Raw genomic sequence first — 22,496 nt, 5'->3', positions numbered from 1 at the left:
CCGTTATAGAACCCTCTAGGTCTGAACTCAAGACAGTGGGACTAATTGAGTCGTTTTCTTCTTGGATTAGTTCAAAATCAGCTTGCTGCCCCATTATCAAAGAGTCAAATTTTGCGCAACCTTAGAACTCGCAACAATCTTCTTTGCTTTGTGCAGAAACGACATCGGTTTGTTAATATGGAATAATGGTTTAGGGAGGAATCAGCGTTGGCAGCTGTACCGACCTATCTGTTATAAGAACGGATCAGTTATTATAATACTCAGTAATTTGAAAATGAGCCCATATACTGCCTCATATGGGCTCATTTTCATTTTTTTTTTTTTTTTTTTATGAACAGATTGTCTCGCTCTCTTGCCTTGACTCGATTGCCCATGTATGGAATACACTGGGTAGATTTAGTATTGCTTGCCGAACATCTCGTATCTCTCAATCTAGAAGCTGAAGATTACTCTCAGTAAACAAACAAGAACCACCTTTGTTCTTGTTTATCGAACCCCTCGGATTATCCAGAATTTCTTGGATAATTTGATTGGTTCGATGACAAGGAGTTGTAAAACTTGCGATCAGTAACACGGAGCTACATTATATTAAGCGTGCCATACAACTTTGAAAAAATTTGCTTGGGCGTGCATGGCCCGCTTTAGAGATCCAACATAATGTCCATCAGATGTTATTATTCATTCATTATTAGTGATTATTGTTGGTTACTTATGTGAGTTATTACTGCTTGTTTATTCGTTACCTGTTATCTTCTGTTTTCTGTTATCTTCAATGAACAGCGAAAATGTTTGAGTTACGACATTGAGTTTGTTGCAGAATGAGGTTGACCTCGAAATATTCGCCAATTGTTTTGAGTAGTACTCATCAACTAATAAAATACGCATTGCATGCAAGCTGAATTTTTCTGCCTTAAAACTTGTTTTTTTTTTTTTTTTTTTTTTTTTTGATTTGGTAGTTGTTGGCGCATCGGCTTCTGTAGCCATATTGCACCTCCCAAGGTTTTTGCAGTACTTTGATCCAAGCCCGAGGCGGGAATCGAACCCGCGACCTTTGGGTTGCCGGGCAGGTACTTTACCAACTCGGCTAGCCCGGTCGGCCCTTAAAACTTGTATTGAAAACGATCAGCTTATATACGTTTAATTCAATTTTATGCTGATTGGTTTTCCTAATTGGTATATGTAATTTCGCCACTTTCTTTAAAACTGCATAGTTCCGAGTTTAAGTTCTACGGCTCGTAGAACTTAAATTGAAGTTTAATGTTCAGTTTTCTACTTCCTCATGCTTGGGATTGTCATACAAAAATAAGTGTTTGGTACTCTTTGGACAAATGTTGTAGGAAGTTTTTTATTTGGGTGTGTATGTGTATACGCGCTCGCGCGCGCGAGAGAGACAGAGCGCGTACTAAAATCCTTCCCTGAAGAACAGATTTGAGGTAAAAGACATGGGATTATTCGATGCTCTTTTAAAAAACGTATTCATTTCTGAAACTGGGATCTGAGAGTAATGTTTAATGAATGCTAAGCCAATCATTGAATATCCATGTTCATGTCTGTTGTTGAATGCGAATTCTTTGCTTTAGAATCCAAAGCAAAGGTTTCGCTTTAGATTATATGTGATTCAGATTTCTTAAAATGATTATTTGAGATAAAATGATCAAAATGACCATTTCTGTTTGCTTGAGGAGTTCAGAACAAACCACATTTGTTTGAAACTTAAATCCGTGTTAAAGTTGCTTCGTTTTCATAATGAACAAACATCCTCCGAAACAACTCTAAATTAAAAAAGCAACAATATTTCATTTTACTTATTTCAGCTGTTCTGTTACATATTTATGAGGAACACTTTCATGTCTTATAATCATATTTGATAGTTCTGGAACATTAATACAGTACATCAGTCGATTATTGTAACGACATCCTAGATATCATTTTAGAATACATAGGAACTAGACTGATAAGTAGAACACTATTCTTCCATGAGAACATGACGATATCGGCATAACTACTTACGTTATAGCGAGATTTCCCATGAGATTCTACAAAGTTCAGTAGAGTTTGTCCTTGTCTTAGTTCATAAACAAATAATAGCTTGCTTGTCTGCTGATTTCGATTTTTTTTAATCGATGGACAGTCGGTATACTTGCTAAGTAGCTACGCAGAACTTTTTCTATAAACCTAGAAAAACGAGAGAGAGATAGGAAAGAAAAAAAAAAGAAAAGAAAAGAAAAGAAACGGAATACAGAATGAAAACAGAAAAAAAAATATCATCCAACCCTGCAAAACTGGCTTCGTCCTCATCGTCTGTCTGTCTGCCTGGATGGAGTAGCTGCTGGCGTCACTAAAAATCGTCTGCTCCGCTGTCTGGAGCATCCCATCCATATTCGAGGATGGGGAAGGTGGGATGGGTTGAAAGCGTGTTTCACCTGACGTGCATGCGTTTCGATCACCACTCGTCACTGTCGCGAGACAGAGAACTGCGCTAGACAGACCAAGTTAGACCTTGCCAGCTGGCGGTCGTCAACGTTCTTGGCAGCGTTCATTTGGTCGAGTGCTGTGTGTGTGTGTGTGTGTGTTTGTGTGTATATTTGTACTTAGCTCCGCACTTCGCCGTGTTGTTGCGTCTGAGCGAGATGACCGAATGTAGAAGCCGTGAATTTTATGACCTCGTGAATCCGTGACGTTCGCCGTTTCCTTTTCTTTTTCCTTTCTTTTCTTTCTTTTTTTAAACTTTTTTTTTTTTTTTGAGTAAGTGTGCTTGTGTACTCGTCTGTCTAGGGGAGGGAGGAAAGAACAGAGAAGACCGGAAGTAACTATTTTTTTAAAAACTTGTGCATCAAGGCCTTCCCATCTTACGAAGATGTTGGATTGCTAGTGAGATGACCTCATCATATGGTGAAGGCAACATTACAATCACATACCTGTCTCCGTGAATCATGCCCGGACCAAGCGGTCCGCTGGCGGTGGAGGTGTACGAAGGATCATCTGTACTATGGGCAACGGACGTCTGCCGCTGGTGGTGAGACAACTGGCATTAGTGGCAACGCGACACCCTAACGGTAGGTTGGTGTGATTGAAAGTTGGCACAGAAACTTAACAACAGGATTTTTTTTATTATATATATATATATATATATATATATATATATATATATATAATATTTAGTAGAAACTGAAAAACGCATGAAAATGCTTCATACTCGACCTTTATGGTCCAGCGGTATCTCACAGCAATAACATGTTCACAGTCATTAGTTTATTCCATGCCATCGTGAATCCTTTAGGTTACGAGAGGTCAACTTTATGCTGTTTAACATTATACAAGCTACGAGGATAGGTATATTTTTAACTTTTCATTCTACGAGTTAAAGCGCGTATAATCAACATCAATTAAAATCGGGTATAATAATAATAATGTGTACGTAATTGAGTTTTAACTGATAGTTCATCCCTTAACTGCTTTTTAATATTTTTGTTTGTTTGTTTGTTTTTCTAATCTAGTTTGGTAGCCATGCATTTAGTATGTATATATATAAAACGAGAGAGAGAGTGAGCGAGAGAGAGGAATTTCAAAAAAAAAATTGATGTTAGAGTGTAAAATAACAATACACGTATCCTTCGTGGTATCCATTATAGTATTTATACGATACTGTTTATAAATTTATACAAAGAATGAAGACGATAAGGTTGGATTTTAATTGTCCCATGTGAATACAAAAGACTATCAAAAAATATTCTGCATATGTACAGTTACATTATTTTTACTACATTATTTGGATAAAAGTATTTAATATTTGAAATTAATATGACTGAAAACATCTGATAAAAATATTAGAATGGCTTTTATAAAGAACGTATTTTATAACCATTTTTAATTACTGTATTTAGATTTTTCAATTGAACAAAGAATTATATTTAAATTATAATTTTTAAGCAAAATATAATTAATTGGTTGCTGGTAACTTCATCACCAGCATTTCTCTTCGTAGTATTTATTTGGATAATTCTGTCATTATTTGTTATAATTTTTTATTTAATTTTTTCATTTGTTCTGCTTTCAAGGTTAAATAATGGTCACGTGAAGCGATAGGTCTCACATAAAAGTCAAATGCGATCATATCTTTTGGGATAGTGGGGCTAGACATGTCACTTGTAGTCTTCTTGAAAATTAATATAACAGTGTACTATAAACCGAGAATAGTATTACTCTGTAGGATTTGACATGCACTGAGATATTACACTTTTGTTGATCTGTGTTCGGATAAAATTTCGGGAACCAAATCGGAAAGTAAATACAACTGCAAATTGTTAATATAATTTATGAACTTCAAATATGTAAATATCTGCTAACTTCTCTTTATGCTTGCTTAGCTTGTGAAGTGAGAAGTTAGATATCACTGAACCATGGTCTGTAGAATGTCAGAATTGGTCGTTACTCCACCAACCTCTCAGCTTTAGCGATCCTTAGGGATTGAATTAATGACTCCTGCACTGTGATCATGACGGAATAGTAGTTGAATCCTGGAAAGGGCTAAGTATGGCGCATCTTCAGAAACCGTTGTTTCTTGTTTTCTAAATAATTAACTCGTCTTTTCTTCAGCTGTATTATTTATAGTTTGAAATGTAACAACTTTATTTTACCTTTACGTCTCCTTTTTCAGTTAATTTAGTTATTTCTAGGTTTGTGCCATATAAAGTGGGCAAAAATTTTAAAAATATCATGTATGGCATTTATAGAATGTCATCTAGCTGAATATGACGTCATCAGTAAACTTTTTTGGAATTCGTAAGTAACTTCGAAAACTTAACATTTATTTCAGGTTTGTAGTTAATTTAAAGATAAGGTAAAAAGGCCAGTGTGTGTCTTGGTTGTTTTGATATTTAACCTTTGACGTCTAAGTTATAAGTTACTGAAGTAGTCCACAGAGGTCACCATGAGATAATCGAAATACGGTTAAATTTATCCCAAAGTTTAAAAATCGTAAAATTACAGTTACAATATGGTTAATTTTTACAATTTCTTCGTTTTGCTCTTATTTTTTAAACATAAACGTAGATTTTTATTTTTTAAATTACTCTACTGATTGATGAAAAAGAATCGCCAAAGTGACTGTGTACAGAATAGGTTAAAATTTTTTTCGAAATTTCGTATTTCAGTTCTTACAAAGATTTCTTTATAAAAATGTAAATGGATGTGGGGCATTATATTATGTAACATCATCGTGAACAGATATCACTATGTTTGGTGCAAAAGAAAACAGAAGAGAAATGGAAACCTTTCATTCATTGAAAGTGTTCAGTTTACGGTTTGTAATAATATTTTTTCCCTGTAAATTGATCCTCTCAAACTTTGGAGCCCATTATGGGCAATGTCTCATCTCTTTATCTGCATGATATCTTGCAGTATGGACCCAGTAAACTTGTAAGTTGCCAGGCGAACTCATGGACATTAGTATGACTTCTGGCTTTTTTTTATCTATTCGCCTGTCATTTTTGGACTGTAACAGTGCAAGTATATTATCCGAACAGAATCATTATGAGCCGAGGAGAGCGAATGCATGAGTAAGGTTTCGGTTTAATAAAAAAAAAAAATTCACTAGAAAAACCATCCAATTATATCTCACACACACACACACACACACACACACACACACACACACACACACACACACACACACACACACACACACACACACACAGAGAGGCCGAAAAACAATACAAAAAATCATAAAGAACTTAGGGAATAATTTCTTCAGACATTCGTGTAATTTTCTCCAGACACTGCAAACTAGTCTGTTAATGATGCAGTCTAGACAGTTGTGTGTGTGTGTGTACGGTATGATAATTGTGAGTCAAAGACAGGCAGACAGAGGGAGGGCATGATTGCTGAAGTATATGTGAATGAAATTGTCGTTTTTTTTTTTTTTTTTTTTGTTTCTCTCCCTCTTAACTAGAAGCAATGGGGAAGACTCTATGCAAAGAATTCAGCAAATGATAAGAATTCAGTTAGATAGCAAGACATGGACTACAACAAGAAATCATGGACTACAGCAAGGATTATATGAAATCTGTCATCACTACTCATCTCCCTCAATGTTTCTCCATTTCGTATTTCTTTCTTCTTCTTCTTTTTTTTTTTTAAGAGTACTCATCCTTCTGGACACCAGTTCGTGTCGTCTATTATACCGTTCATTTTTCAAAGATTTTCCAGAATTTCCTTTCTGTAGTTGCGCAGTTATTGCAAATCACACATGCTGCCAATATTTGTATGAGTATTAATGGTGATACATTTTATGTTCGGCGAACTATTATGAAATTACTGCTTAGTCCAGTGACATTTTAATGCAGTTTCTTTAAACAACAGTAAATGCAACGTTGAAATTTAAAATATTTAACAAGTTATTTTGAGATCAGATACTTGTGTATAAACGGAATCGAAATATTCTTGAATATTTTCCTCTCTCTCGCTTGTCTTCAAGCTCATAACACTTTTGACACCAGGTAATAGTCACTCTCCATGAAGCCCAGTCTTGGTCTTGACCTTGAAAAACGCTGATCAGTGGTTCCCAACCTCTTTTTTAGTTCAGTTCCCCCTTTAGTATAAAAACGCTCTCCCAGACATGGATGTTAGAAGTATTATTGGGGGGGGGGGGGGTAAACTTGTCTAATTAGAGGATGCTGGAAACTTTCAAGCTTATGCGCATGCATCTGTGCGAGGGTGTGCTGAAGTTTTAAAGCAGTTTCTATTATAGATAATTTAAGGCATTTAAGAAACCTAGTTCTGGAATTATAACAATGAAATGTATAATAGTGAGCTTATAGACCTCAGTTAGGCTTCTCTAAAGCGCCTGGTTAAAAAACTCTATAATCCATATTGTTCTCGAAATGGAAAATTTTATGAAATAGAACGCTCGTTAGGATAATACATGCAGAAGAAAGGAGTTAACGCACGTACTTGACATTGAGAGGTATGACGAACCGGAACGGCGTTCCGGCGCTCATTACGAGACTTGGCCTCGTTTTTATCAAATATAGTCAATGGCGTGTCATAACAAGCTTTGGCCCTGATGCAGCTTTTCTTTATTGACCCTCAAAGTCATTTTTCGTTTTTCTTTTGCCCCCCCCCCCCGAGCTCAGAACCCTGGTACCATTGGATGGATGACACACCACTTAATACAGTATAATCATCATACCACTGGTTAATATGGGCTTTTGATGCGAATGACTACGCAAAGTTAAATGGATAATGGATATAATTCCATGTAAAAAGACTTGTCTTAAAGAGACCAGTCTTTACATGTCAATTGATTTCTCAAATTGATTCTATCACGATACGTTACCTTAATATTATTACATTATAAATAAGTAGCAGTTGTCCAAAGAAAACATGATGCTATTTATTTTTAATGAAGAGAGAGAGAATCATTTTATTACTAAAAATATATATATAACCTGTACAGTATTTGGCAGTTTGACCCTTCAGTCACAAGACCAGGGATAACGCGCCACCTGCGGTCCGTTGCGGGACGGGGGTACAGTATTAGTATTAGCCATATAGTGCAAGGAAGCTCCAGGCTTTTTCTACGCCAGCTGAAAAGAAATATTAAAAAATAATAAAAAGAAAGCCTATTTATATGGTTTCTTCCTCGTCTTGGTACTTATTCAGCTGGCCTTGAATTTCGACAGGCTGTTGGCCTTAACTGTCCATAGAACAACGTGATATTCCAGTAATCAACAACTCGCTGGCTAAAAAAAGTGTTACAATCCAGTGTAAACATTATTCCCCGTAATTTGAATTTGTGGCTTCTAGTTCTGTAATCATTTATAGGAGTTAAAAATCAGTTTGTCCTCATTTATTTTATTTATCTTCTCAGAGCCTTGTAGACTTAAATTATGTCCCTTCTAGGGTGCATGGTTACCTAGCTCTGTAGCTCACATATTCCATTTCTATATAAATGATCCTGTATTGCAGTCTAAATCATTGCCTCCATAACTTTCCATACCACTGAAGTCAGACTGACCAGTATGTTGAGATAAGTAGCACTTCTTTGCTACTCTTGTATAACACTAAACACTAAGACAACTCGCGATAATCTTTACAGTTTGAAAGATCAGTCCCATGTAAAAAGTTGTGTATTTTTCAGGAAAGCTGTCTATTACATTCATGTAAAAAGTGCGTAACCAGCTTCTGTTATAAATCTTTCGTGCATCTGTTTTATATGCAGCAACATCTTCCAATCCTCTTAAGATTCTTAAAACGCCCGCAGGGAGAAGGTAGTGTAGTTGGGAACCTCTAGTTTAGATAACACAGGCCTGCGAATTTATTTTATTATTATTTTTTTAACTTCGGTTCTAATTAATGATAGTTTAACTATGCTGATTTCGAAAATATTCAATTTTTTCTTATCACATAAGGAATTTTTGCAAACTGGGAAGAAAGAAATCTGATATAAATCGAATTATTATATTTGAACGCAATGAACATTTTTTACATACAAAAGAATAATAATACATACGAATGTGCTTGTTAAAGAAAATACAAAAACTTACAAAAGAAGAATATTGATATGAAATTAATATTCATCATTATTTATTCTTACTTTGTTAAATCCACTCCCCTTATCCTGAAACCCATATTTTTTGGCTTTTATTAGTTGTGGAGAAAGTTTAAGTTTCTCTTCTAATATGGCCCAATATCTTGACCATTGACAGTCTCTCCACATTCCTGATAATGTTCCAGATTAGGTGTCCTGTTCTAACACCAAAATAATGTCAATATTACTTTCCTGGAAAAGAGGCACACTTGTTTTTTACGGCTAAGTCATTAGTTTTGTGCTTCATCTAAAAGAAAACGTTACCTCTATGAATATTCTCATTAAATTTCCTTTCTTCATTCCAACATCCTTAATCTACAGTGCTCATTAAAATTGCTTATTCAAAATAAGGTTTGATTAATTAGTTCTTGTCTGTTTTTATCTTTTTTGATTGTTGGGGACTACTTGTTTCACTCTATGCTTTTCTGTTTGTGTTCGTAGTGATCCTCCCCCCACCCCGTGTTTCGTCTCGTAACAATTCCTTGTAGGAATGTCTCTCCATCGCGTTACCGCTGCGATCTCCAAACGCTTCTGTTTATGATCATCCGTAAGAAGTTTTGAGACCGACCTTGCACAAACTTTGCAATGTTTATGAATATCGGAGTATGATCGAATGTTAGACCCGTAGCTGATGTCTAACATTCTAGCCAAGGCAGAAACAGTAATGCGTCTTTTTAATTAAGTTCTCATTTAAGAGCTCATTAACTTGATCAACGTTGTTGATCGCTATTGAGATTGCCCGACTACCTGAACGGTCTTCATCAACCATATTTGTTCTTTCAGTTTCAAACCTTTCCACCCTTACCTTTCTTTTATTAGTACATTTTTCTCCATATTGCGCTAACATTCTTCAGTGAATCTGGGAGGATTTGGTTCCTTTTGAACAAAAATCTGATCATAGCATGTTGTTCACTAACGGTGCAATTGGCAAGCGGAGATGATTACCACGACTGTATAAAACATACTCAATGCAAGCAGCTGGTGACACAGGTGTAGACTTGGCAACGTGTTCTGACATGGAGTATTATGGGAGTGGATTCAACAAAGTCAGAATAAATAATGATGAATATTAATTTCATATCAATGTTCTTGTTTTGTATTTTCTTTAAAAGGCACATTACGTATGTATTATTACACACAAATTGCCTTTACTTTTTGATTTACTCTCATATAACCGAATTGATGATTGGCAATGAGAAAGCCGAGAATTGCATTGCACTTGTTCTTGAGAGATCTATAACGAGCCGTTTTCAACAGTTAAATGTCCGATTTCAATGATAATGACTTGCCTATGTAAAAATAAACATGACGTTTTGTGAAAAATCTGTATATGGTGGCGAAAATTTTTCCTAACATTTTCCGAATCAGTGTGTAGTTATTACAGAAGAGGTATTAAGAATATGAAGACAAACAAAACAATTGCAGGCCTGTGCCTCCGCCAAGAAGCTCAGAAAACCCTAGCGGAGGCCAGCCAGAGTATGATGGGCAGGCTGGCTCACCTCCCAGTGGTGGTGGTGGTAGTGGGGGGCAACGCAGGGTCCCACTAGGGGCGAACCTAACTACTAGCGTTTAATTAAAAAAACTTTTTATTTTAACAAAAGGCCCTTACCACCGAAATCTTCGAAAACTAAGCGGCAGGGCTGCCAGAGTACTTAAGATCCCTCTATTGGTTGCCTGACCTGGGTTCTCGGGGCTAAGTGTGAGCAACAGTGAGTCTCACTAGGGGCCCAACGGCTAAATGGTTAGAGGAACAAAAACATAACACTACTCGACATAACCATCCCCACACACTTTTAAACCTCTGGCCTTCACAGAGTTACTGTGTTACACAAACAGAATACGCAACGCGGAGATAGGGGTAAACCTCTGATGCCGTCGGGCAACTAACGCACGTCACACTTTACACTAGGGGCCCTGCGGCCAAGTAGCCAGAGACAACAGAACATTACACTACTCACATAAACCAGACATTACACTTTTCTGGCTTTTACATAGATTCTGTTCTTCTTCACAATGTACTATGGCACAGATGTGGGAAACCATGTGGGCGCCTTCCACAAAACACTATTCCACTATGTAGGCCTCCGCCAATAATCCGTGCAAGTAGATATCAAATATCTACTTATTTCTGCATTTCAGGCTGGAGTAGCTTTCCAGAATACTACTGAATAACCTCCATCTTTTTGGCCAGTTTGTCTAAATTAATGATAACTGTATCTCCGCCCTCTTCGTCAGTGAGTGACTTGTTAGGTCATACACGCCCACGGTGTGGAGGCGGGGGGGGGGATTAGCTAACATAGTCTGGGTGCACCACAGCGTTAGCTCATTGTGCAGTGCATTGCGAAAATTGCTTTTTGGTCAGGCAAGAGGCAAAGATCTGTAGCCCATCGAATATTTTTGGGATACGATGACTGACCCATGTCTTGTTAGCCATCTCCTCACGGTTGCCTAATTCTTAGCACAAGTTCAAAAGGGTGCTTGGCTCAGTGTTCACCAAGATGATATTCCCTACTTTCTCCACTGCCTACCGCAATTTTGTTGTGTATCTCTTTTCATGGACCTTACTTTGTATTGATGTGTGCTGCATCTTCGTAAATACATCTAGTTCAGAATTTACTCACAAACTTAATTAACCTTTGTCTGTATTTATCTGTATTTCCAATTATTTTTAGCATAAAGCATATATTCCATTTAGGTGGTGCAATTTTACACATTGAGAATGTTAGAATCAACGAGCAATTCGTACCGAGAATGTTAGAACAGGGAAAGGAAATTTAATGAGAATGTTCACAAAGGTAACATTTTCTTTTAGATGAATTAGGAAACTATCAAACACCGTGACTAGGAAGAGAGACGAATTTTCCAACTGATAATTCTGATTTATTTTCTCAACAGCTACGCGTTCGCCTCTAGTGGTAGTCGAAATATGATCTCGTATGACCTAATAATGTATTATACCTATTTTGGCATGCCTGTAACATGTGGAATGGATGGCACAAGATTAAGAAACACATACGGAGATAATACAGACATCTGGCTGCATAGAATACTGTTATTTTGCCGCAGTGGCTGATGAGAGATCTAGAAGACGTACGGCTGCTTGGTTTAATCCCCAGTGGTTGATGGGTAGAGATCTGTTAGTTGGCAGGCCAAGGGAGGAAGGGGATGTCTTTCGAATGTCTTACAAAAGATGTCTACGCATTTCAGCCCTCGGGATAAGTGGTTATCATTGCTGTTTCTTCACAGTGTGTATATAAAGCGTCGGTTGGAATCTAGTCTCGACAGGAAGAACTTTAATAAAATTGTTTCACACCTTGACCGATTTAGTTGGAGGTGTGCATAGTTTTTGAAATCTTTATTGTGCTATATTGAGTACATGGTAACCACATTACATATATAGCAAAGATACAACTTGTGCCCGCCACAACCAGGAGGCCAGGGCTAAATTTTGCTCTATGTTACATAGTTTTTATGAGGGGTTTCATTCCTCGTAAAGCAGACCAACCGATTATAAAATACACGTAATTCAGAGGCATGTTGACGCCTCATATCGTTAGTTGCCTCATGCCTATTTTGACTAGCAGAACCGAACCCACACTACCGAGGCAGAACAGGCTTCTGCCTCGGTAGTGTGGTACATTGTCCTGATGAAAGAAGCCATTGCCGGGAAAGAGTAGGAACACTGACGGGTATTCTTGATTCACAACAATGTTTAAAAAGTACCCATCTGTCAGAAATTTTTGCTGTATCGGCAGAACGATTCCTAATATAAAATTATCATCGCGCCACTGCACTGTCCGAACCATGCACATCAACTCTGTTACCTTACGTTTTCGTTCCACATAGCATCCTGGTGACAATTGAAAAAATAAACGCAATTATTCATATCAGCACAACTTTTTTTTCAATTACTACGATCATGGGCTCATACAAATCGCAATTATAGATAATACGTGTACTGTAGCCGCTGTTTTCTGGTTGTTAGTCCATTTCGGGACATTCTAGACCAGTGTTTTTGAACTTTTTTTTGAGTAATGAACAAAATAAACTTTGGTTTTCATGACCAGAAACAAAATAATTTAAATTATTACGAGATCATCACGCGAATTTGTTTTTAGTATAGCTGTATATCAAGGATGTTTTCTTTTCGTTTTAAAGTGCGATATAAATATCGATATGGAGATAAGTTTTAATTTTTGGTGGAACATTGTGCGGAACGTTTTGGCAATGATCATGGAACACCAATTGAAAAACACACCAAGGCTACAATGTCCATAGTAATTGTATCACAGTTGGTAGGATCACCGTCCTCCCTACACCGGGTTGAAAAGACCCGAGTTCGAGTCCCGTCGATAATGGAAGGAATTTTTATGGGCCTTTTTCGCAACGTGACTGAGTTAGTCTGTCTCAGGTGAGGGTAATGGCTTTCTTTTCCTTAAACTCTGGTTTTTTGTCCAGCAAACAGATATTCGACCTCAGAACACACCCAATTAACAAACAGTATATACGAAGAAATATGGTATTAGTCGCTGATCTCCTAAATCCATACAACTGTTTTCCGGGATCTGACTACATACTTTATGTAGTCTGGTACGGTTATGTTCTCATAACACCGTCTCTGACTAAGCGGTCGATCCCTTGGATAAGGAGGCGCCTCCGTAGCCAGGTGGGAAGGAGCAGCAGTGCGTAGCACACGCTTCTTGATATAGACCGGGGTTCGAGCCCGTCACCACCAAATACGGAGGATGCGGAAAGGTCAGGGAATGATGACCGCATATTCCGGAGCAATATGGCCTTAGTTGCTAATACTCCTAAAAACCAAATAACAACAAATAACAACCCTTGGATAAGGTGTACGTACTAAACTGGCCATTCAGTGCATTTAAAGTTATAAATTTAAGCCTTAAATCCAATAAGACACGCTTCATATTTCTTGGGTGTGTTATTTCACTGTTCTGTTTTTTTTTTTTTTTTTTTTTTTTGTAATGAAAACCCCAAACACGAAAGGTATTAGAACCTATAATACTTAGTATCATTCATGGTTGAAAAGATGAAAGAAGATACTTGTTGATATTAGACTTGAATTTCTGTAGATTGCAATTTTCAGGAAATACGTATGAAGGAAGGTTGTTCCAGAAAACGGAAGTTGAAGGAATAAATGAGGAAAAAGAGAAAAGTTGGTTCTGTGAGTTGAAATTGGACAGTAAAACAATGTTGACTGGTTGCGGCATGTGTTCGAACTGCTTTTGGAGAGAGAGCGGGAACTATAGAAGCCAATTAAGAAGACCAGTGCCCATGGAAGTATCAATCGAAAAGGCATGCAGCAGAAACAGAACGTCTGTGAGACAGAGGGTGGCGAGACTCTGTTAGAGACAAGTCATTAATTAACTTAACTGCCCTCTTTTGAATGGAATCTAGGTGCCTGAAAGAGGCTTTGGGGCATCGCCCCAGATGTGGGAACAATATTCCATGGTAGGGCGGATTTGGATTTGAACAGAGAGAGAGAGAGAGAGAGAGAGAGAGAAAACAGCTGTTTGGAAGAAAAGTAACGCAGAGAGAAAAAGCGAAAACCCACTTTTTTAGATGCAGTGGAAGTAATATTTGTAATGTGCTTATGCCAAGAGAGATTAGAAGTCAGGGTAATTCCCAATATAATATAAATATATCATCTTGCCTAGAAATCGATTGGCATCGAAGATAAGCATAGAAGCTGAATAATCCTTTTTGCGAGATATAAGACAGGACTGAGTTCTAGAAGGACTGAAATCAGCTAAGTTATCTTTGCCCCGTTGGAGAATTACCTGGAGATCGGCACTTAAGCAATTGATAGTGGATGTTCGAGAAATTAAAGCTGTTTGTGCAAGGCACGATCTTTCATAGTGGAAGATGGAATGCAATGTGCTATCATAAGAAAAAGTATGGATAGGATTTCCGGTAAATGGAAGAAGGTCATTAATATACAAGAGGAAAAGAGTGGGAGAAAGAACTGAACCTCGGGGAACACCAGCATTAGTGCAGAAGTTAGAAGACGGAGAGTCATCTACCATCACCAGCAGTGAGCGGTCAGAGAGAAAACTGGATACCCAGTTATAAAAAAACAGTTAGTAAACCATCAGATGGAAGCTTATTTAGAAGACCTTTTATGCTAAACACGAACAAAACCTTTGAAATGTCAAAGCAACTGCTTGAGTTTCGCCAAACTTTTCAATTGAATTTATCCTTAGCTGGGTAACATAAGCCAGAATATCACCAGTGGATTGACACAAACGGAATCCACACTGGCAAGCGTTGATCAGATGGAAGGTTTCCAGATTGTTTAAAAGTTGGCGGTTAAATCATTTCTCCGTTACTTTATAAAGAGCAGAATAAAGTGCAGTAGGACAATAATTGGATGGGAGGGTTTTTTCACCCTTTTTAGGAACTGACTCGATATGAACAAATTTCCAAGCAGAAGCTAAAACACACCTTTGGAATAAGAAAGTGAAAAAAGGCGTCACAGAACAGCAGTAAGTTCAGGGACACAGATTTTGAGAACTAGTGGAGAAATGCCCTCAGGACCTGGAGCTTTCTTAGCATCAAAATTTTTCAAAATCCTTCTGATATCTTTTTGACGAAGACTACGGGAGGCATTGAATGGATTGTTGGGAATGATAGGAGGTGGTTTACCAAGATTATCACTACACCAGTTAGAAGAAAAGTAGGATGCTAGCAGGTCAGCTTTATCTTTGGCTGAAGTGGCAATAGAACTATCTGATTTTCACAAAGGTGGGCAAAAGTTGCAGCCATTAGCTTTGACAACAGACCAGAATGCTCGACTACCATTAGGACAAGAAGCAAGTTTTCTACTCTTAGCCTGTTCTAAATCTAATTTGGACTGATTAATGACTACTTTACAATTGTTGCAAGCTTTGGTGTACGCAGAAAACGAACCTAGAGATTTGGATTACAAGCCAATTGCGATATATACTACATTCTTATTTTGAAAAACTGTACCACATTTATTGGAAAATCAAAGTTTAGATAAAGAACAAGATTTTAAGGTGTAGTGTGGGATAAAGGATTTAATCCCTGCATGAATAAGTTTACTGACATGATCTGAGCAAACGTTGATATCAGGAGTTTTGAAACAGTAATCCGACCAAAAGAAGAAAAGAAATCTCGGAGATCATCCCATTTTGCATTCTTATAATGTCAAACAGTAATCCGATCAAAAGAAGAAAAGAAATCTCGGAGATCATCCCATTTTGCATTCTTATAATGTCAAACAACACGAGGTTGAGAATGGCCCTGAGAGAAAGGCTCCATTGGAGAGGAGACCATCACCAAGTTGTGATCTGATGTGCCTAGGGGACCACTGACCTCGACCCTGTACTTAGAAAGGTTGTTTAGAAAAAGATCAAGCGTGGTTAGGATTGTCTGGTATTCTGGTAGGTAAATGAACAAGCTCGGCGAGGTCATTAGTAATTGCAAAAGCCTCAGCATCTCGACCATCTGGGTTCGTGTGACTAGAAAACGGAAGCCAGCTGGAGTTGAGAACATTAAAACCATCAAAAAAAAAATTATCTCACTTAGGAAAGTTGGGCTGGAGAAAGTCAAGTTTCAAAGAGGGGAAGTCAAAGAATTCCAAGTGGTTAGTGGAGTTGGGAGAACGATGGAGGCAACAGATGTATTTGACAGAATGTGGTAGAGAGATTTTAAGCCACAAAGGATCGAAAAGAGGAGATTCCAAATTACTAAGTCTGACAGGGAATATCAGAACGGATATATGCACAATACCACCTTTGCCTTTGAGACGAAAGGTATCATACAGCGAATAATTCGGATAACTGAGATGAAAAGTGGTTGCATCAACCGATAACTGGGATTCTGCCAGAAAAAGTACATAGGGTTTGGCAGACTGCAAGTGGAAAATGACATCATTGAGATTGGAACTGAGACCACGTATATTTGAAAAATGAATGAAGAAGTGTTCGGGATTTTTTCTCAGATAAGTTTGTTCTATTAGTTTAAAATTCATGATGTATTCAGCAGTAAGAAAAGGTTGGACGGACATACTGTATGAAATAATGAAGTTTTTGGATATGGTGTACTCATGGCAAAAATATACCCAGCTCCTTGACATAATGCTACACACTACTCGGACTCCCTCCAGTCGCTATCTGGCAGAGTAGTGGCAGCGAGATTATACACTAGCTGACCCGGAAGCCTCCTAGAGGGTTACCAATAGGTTCGGTCCAGTAGACTATGTAGCGGCCGACCTACGAACACTATTTTAGTCTGCGCGGGTAGCACAGTTGTATCGTCACCGTCCTCCCCACACCGGGTGGAAAAGGGCCGGGTTCGAATCCCGTCGATAACGCGAGGAGTTTTAGTGGGATTTTTTTCACTTCGTGGCTGAGTTAGTTGGTCTCAGGCGTAGATAGCAAGGTTTTTTCGTCCAGCAAACAGGCAAATCGACCAGAGAACACACGCAATTTAGAGACAAAATAAGTATACGGGTAGATGTAATCATTTACAGGTGACCCTAATATCATAATTTGGAACACCGTTTTAGAGCTGTATCCTAAAAACACAATGAAGATTGGATCTCGCCACGATGTCCATCATAACCTCAAAAGCCATCAGTCATACTGGAAAATGGAAGAGATGGGGGGGGGGGAGGTTGTTGCCAGAGTTTGGTTTTGAGTTCCACCGCCATGAATTTCCTCACTTCAAGCCTCCAGTAAGCAAAGTGGTGATATTGCACCGGTTGATGAGAGTTATCTACCACCTAGTATTGCTGGTAACACAAAGGGGCGTATTTCCTCCTTGTGATATGGGCGCCACATCTCGACCCCTGCTTATGTTGGTTCTCACTTGGGTGGCCACCTCCAGTATGCTAGGTGCCTTATTTCAGTACTTGCACGTGGGGGTTATACTCAGGGTTACTATCAGTCCCACCATCGTGAATGTGCAAGCACAGGATTTGGCTGTCACAGACCGACCGGAGTTCCCCGAAATTAGGTCCGCCTGACTTGAGTGCCACCCGAATATCAGTTCCATCAGCGTTTTAGACTCCCAGCAAGCCCAGCTCGGCTTACTTGAAAGAATGTCTGTGACAGCCTCAAGGACCACAAACATCTCTTTGTTACTCAAACGTTGTTCGGTGAGGATATATTTCACGCCTGAAATTGCCTGAAATCAAAACGAATATGGCTATATTAGTTTTGATATTTCCTTTCTTCCCTCCACCCCCCCAATGTCCATCCGGTTTTAATTTTTATTAATATTATATTTAACTAAAAGTAAATATATGTAGATATAAATCTGTGTGTGTACATCTCTGTTGCTGCCCAAACGATATTCGTAATTTAAATATATTTTAGGAGCATTTAGCTTAAAATATAACTCCAGTTTGAACATGCTTTTGCAGTTTGTTATTTCGTTTTACGTTATGCAGAGCATATCGTAGCAACAATAGTTAGATGTATTTTGACAATCGTCAAGTTTCTGTCGCTGAAAAACAATGATTGAGAGCACTACACTAGAAAGAGTAACTATTTTTAGGACCTTAGTTGAAAAAAGGTAGCTGTTTTAGAGTTGTAATTGAAATCTATGAACTATTTTAGAACCCTATAGTTGGAGCAAATTACTATTTTGGGAATGATATAAAAATAGTCACTATTTTGGTAGCTTCCGAAAAAAAAAGGGCCTTTTTATACTTAAGAAAGGATGAGGATGCTAAGATGACATATCTGATTAGCTGAAGCTGATTATCAACATAATGATTTTCATAAGTTTATTTTTAGCAGTTAATCAGTTGCATCATATTTTTATTCATTCTCTTTTCCCATTATTATTGGATATTTGGTATTGGGATATTAGGAATATTTTGAGATGACAGAATCTGTAATGTTTATATCAGGCAGGTTTCTGAAACACTCTTAGAGTTTTGCTTCTTTTTTTATTTTATTTTTATTTATTCCCTTTAATTAAGGAGCCAACATTGAAGAGCTGCAAATCTGTCTGTGCAGTTTTTCTCTCGTCTGGCAAGACTAACCATGCAGGTTGTTGTCTTGGTGGTATTTATTAATCTCATGCGTTTATTATTGCACATGATCAGTAAAATTAACTGCTATAAATTATAAAAGCGAACAGGAAAATTATTAACTGATTGAAATTTTGAAAAAGTATGACTAATAGCTGAAGACATTAAGAGAATTAGGTCTGCGAGGTAAGTATATATATCGTATATCTAAATTTTATTTATTATTATCTTTTTTACTTTTAAAAATCCTGTGTATTACTGTTTCGCACGTGTCTCCTGCATAGCGCTTTGAGACCTTGAATACCCCAGCTATTCAGATTTGACCTGTTTCTCTGCTTACGAGATGGGAGGAGAGTAACTTGATTCTTGGAACCAGTTGAGTAGAAGGCCAAAGTCGAGGTCCGTGTTCAGAACGGAAACTCCAAAGCACCCCAAACGAACCATCCAAAATAACGTTCAACCTTTGAGTCGAGGCAGAAGGGGGTGGCTGACCTAATATTTTCGCGAGGTTAGATTACCAGCTGTACTGGCACACGTTCCAGGTAAAAATAAGTACTGTATTTACACCAAGGTAGACAGGCACGTGGGAGAACTGAACATCAGAGAAAACCCCATGGACGAAGATATTGATTAGCAAATTAAATAGCTCTTTTTTCATCCATTAGCACTCTGAAACTAGTTTCAGGATGATTTGATTATTATAATTGTAATTAACATAGTAGTATCTACTGTAGAGAGAGCGATTTGTCAGAATGGGCAAGAACAATTTCTCCCTTAGCAATTCTTTCCGAAGCTTATGCATAATTTCTTCCTATGATGGACATTAAGTCCATCATAGGAATAAATGAAGAAATGTTTATGTACTTAATAATATATAATATGAAGCATGTTTTGCCTTTACACATAGGGTAATTAGCAGCGGTGTAATTCATTTCAAAGCAATTAATCATAATTTTACCGTATCAAACATCCCAGTATTCAATACGTCGCAGCCTATTAGAGCGACCATGCTTCTACATGGATAGCACTGATTGTCGATGACTGCTTGCTACACAACTTTCTTCCTTACAGCATATATTACAGATTCATTTCCTAGTACTGTACTTAGGTTATCAGTTGCAACTCTTTCTCGATTGTCCTAACTGAATTAATACAATTTCTAATTGTATTAATTTTTATTATTAAATGGCTTATGGTTAATTCAAGCCTAAAAGCCTTATGGTTAATTCAAGATTTAAATACCTTGTAAGACTTTTTGAAGGGCTTTTAGTAGCGTGGCTCACTCTACCTCTTTATTGTAGATATGGAATACATTTGAACAGAGGTAGATGAGGGTACTTCCTAGTGTCATTGATGATGCCTTAAAGATTCAGGGAAACTCCTAGTCTGGAGGGACAGGAGAAATGAAGAAGCGCGTATTGGTGAATGGATAAAATTAACACATCGACACAGTCCGGGATTTTTGTGTGAGGCCATATAAACAACTCTTTTGACATTTCAAATGAAGTAAGCTAAAGGTGAGCAAAAAGCTTTAGCTTACTTACTTGAAGTGTTAGCAGTAGCGCTGCGTTCCTATTTGCCGCCAGTAAGCAAAATAAAATTTGCCGCCCTAAATGTGAATACTGATAAGCGTTAACCGATCAGAAAACAATACCAGAAAAAATTTCGGCGCCCTCTTGAACTGCCGCCCGTAAGCGTCGCCTACCCACTTGCAGCGGCCCTGAGTGTTATGGAAGGAAACAATACAAAAATGCTTAGTCTGAACTGTGTTTACAGCAATTTCCAGAAATTCGACGTTTTGTCACCCGCCATCATTTTTATTGTTGCCACCAATTATTTGGTGGCACCAATTTTGGAACCTTTTCTGAAATTTAGTACTCACGTTACCTCTGAATAGGTATGCGTGAAAGAAGATTGTTTGTGCGGAATCCATCGGAGAAACCAATACTCGTAGGATTTGATGGTTTTTAATGTTGCTTTTGCCGTATAGGTTCAAAAAGATTTCGGCTCCACAAGTAATGACTCGCTGAACAAATGGGGAGATATACTGAAGAGTGATATCACTCAGTAACATGTAACAGGTACTGCTTGGGACGCCACCTGAATCTGCAGACTTTGTTGTAGATATCTGCACCATGTTTTAGGTCTAAAATGATCCCGAGATCTCCGTACATGGTGGTGGGATTGGAGTTCCATGGATTTCGTACTTTAGTTGTGTTGAATGTGATTTCAATAAGAATATCACTAATGCAGATTTTACTGAATTTATGTTTAAGAAAAACTGTGAGAAGGTTTCTATAGGCTGGTGAGATTCTATAGGCTGTTAACGATGGTTGCGGCTTCCATAGCCAGGTGGGAAGGAGCAGCAGCAGTGCGTAGCACACGCTTCTTGATTAGACCGGGGTTCGAGCCCGTCACCACCAAATACAGAGGATGCGGAAAGGTCAGGGAATGACCACCGCATATCCCGGAGCAATATGGCCTTAGCTGCTAATGCTCCTAAATAACAAGCGATGGCTGCAGAGACTGTAGTTAGTAGTGGCAAAAAAAAAAAAAAAAAAAAAAAAAAAACAATTACCATATCACCTTTCTATCCTCTCTAATAATTTGTCTAGTTCCTCCTTGAATTTATTCAAACTACCCACTTCAACAACACTAGATGGAAGTTTGTTCCAATAATCAACTACCCAATGGCTGGATGCAAATTTCTGTACATCGATCCACTAACCATCCTTCCTCAGTTTGAATTTATGTCCCCTCATGAAAGGTAGTCTGAGCAAGATGATGGATTCCATCAACTTAGTCAATTCATTCGAAGTCTTAAACATCTCAATCAGATCTCCTTGCAGGTGTCTACTCACCAGGCGCTGCATTTTGCGGAAATGAAGCATTTCCTGGTAAGAATAACTTTTTGTTCGCCTCACTAATCTCGTTGCTCTTCTCTGTACCCGTTCTAACAGTCAATATCCTTATTAAAATGGGCCTTCCACGTCTGTATGTATGTATCTCAGGGTGTGGCCTAACCATTGTCTTAACACAGAATACATACGGAACCTTCTTATACCTGCTGACAAAAATCTTGCATATCATAAAACAAAATCCTGCGAGCGGTCCTAGCAGCATGTCTGCACTGTCGGGAGAAGTATTACAAAGACTTCGTCTGGTTACATTTCAATACTGTTGTTACAAATTCGATTCTTGAACTTTTTTTCTATTTAAAATTTCTGATCGCAAAACACATCTAGTTTTACACAAAAGAGTAGGCAAGGAGATCTACTCTGTCCAGTGAATTAGATTTCCATTGTCTTGTCCCTTGTCTAATTTCCAATTAAAACTGTAGCAAATGATTCGCTTCCTTTTCTGATTCTATAAGAAATTTGATTGTGATTGTGTGAAAGTGATTTATAAATTGTCTTTTCTGATCTCATCAACAAATTTTGATATTTGTTAATCTAATGATACGTTTTCTCTCATGCAATTTGACTAGTAGAGTAAATGGTTGCCATGAGCTACAGAAGGTATTTCTATGCCGTGCCACTCAGCTGATCTAGAGGAAATTCATCTAAATTTAGACAGTGCAAGATGTATTGTTTCCTTTCTCTCCGTTCATTCTCTTCCAAATATTTTTCAAGCGATTATATTAAAAGAATTTTAGTAGATAAAATAGATTGTAGTGTAGATGTGAGGCTTTTATTTGTGACAGGTTTCTCATTCCATCAACTTATTTGATAAAATTCAAAAAGTCTCACTTTGTGTCAATCATTGCTCCTACTATGATGATTAAAGCTTATGGTCCGATTTTTCCTACCAAAAATACCTCAGTGGGCAGTTAGTGCTGGTACTGGCCAGTTTCCTTTATTATCTGTGCTTTTTAATAAA

The 22,496-nt window shown here is 37.8% G+C and overlaps 1 protein-coding gene across 2 annotated transcripts in view; it reads left to right on the top strand.

Moving 5' to 3' along the window:
- The first annotated feature begins 2,805 nt into the window (after window positions 1–2,805).
- The window catches only part of LOC150078841 (low-density lipoprotein receptor class A domain-containing protein 4), a 382,341-nt gene continuing 362,650 nt past the window's right edge, over window positions 2,806–22,496 (top strand). For both annotated transcript variants that reach the window (XM_090382368.1, XM_090382367.1), the window contains exon 1: window positions 2,806–3,056. In XM_090382368.1, the coding sequence (XP_090238494.1) occupies window positions 2,990–3,056 (67 nt within the window). In that variant the 5' untranslated portion in view covers window positions 2,806–2,989. The remainder of the gene's footprint in view (window positions 3,057–22,496) is intronic.

The sequence above is a fragment of the Mastigoproctus giganteus genome, chromosome 10, assembly GCF_048544385.1.
Source record: "Mastigoproctus giganteus isolate SK-2022 chromosome 10, ASM4854438v1, whole genome shotgun sequence".
NCBI classification, from domain to species: domain Eukaryota; kingdom Metazoa; phylum Arthropoda; class Arachnida; order Uropygi; family Thelyphonidae; genus Mastigoproctus; species Mastigoproctus giganteus.
This window is presented reverse-complemented; position numbering and strand designations above follow the sequence as displayed.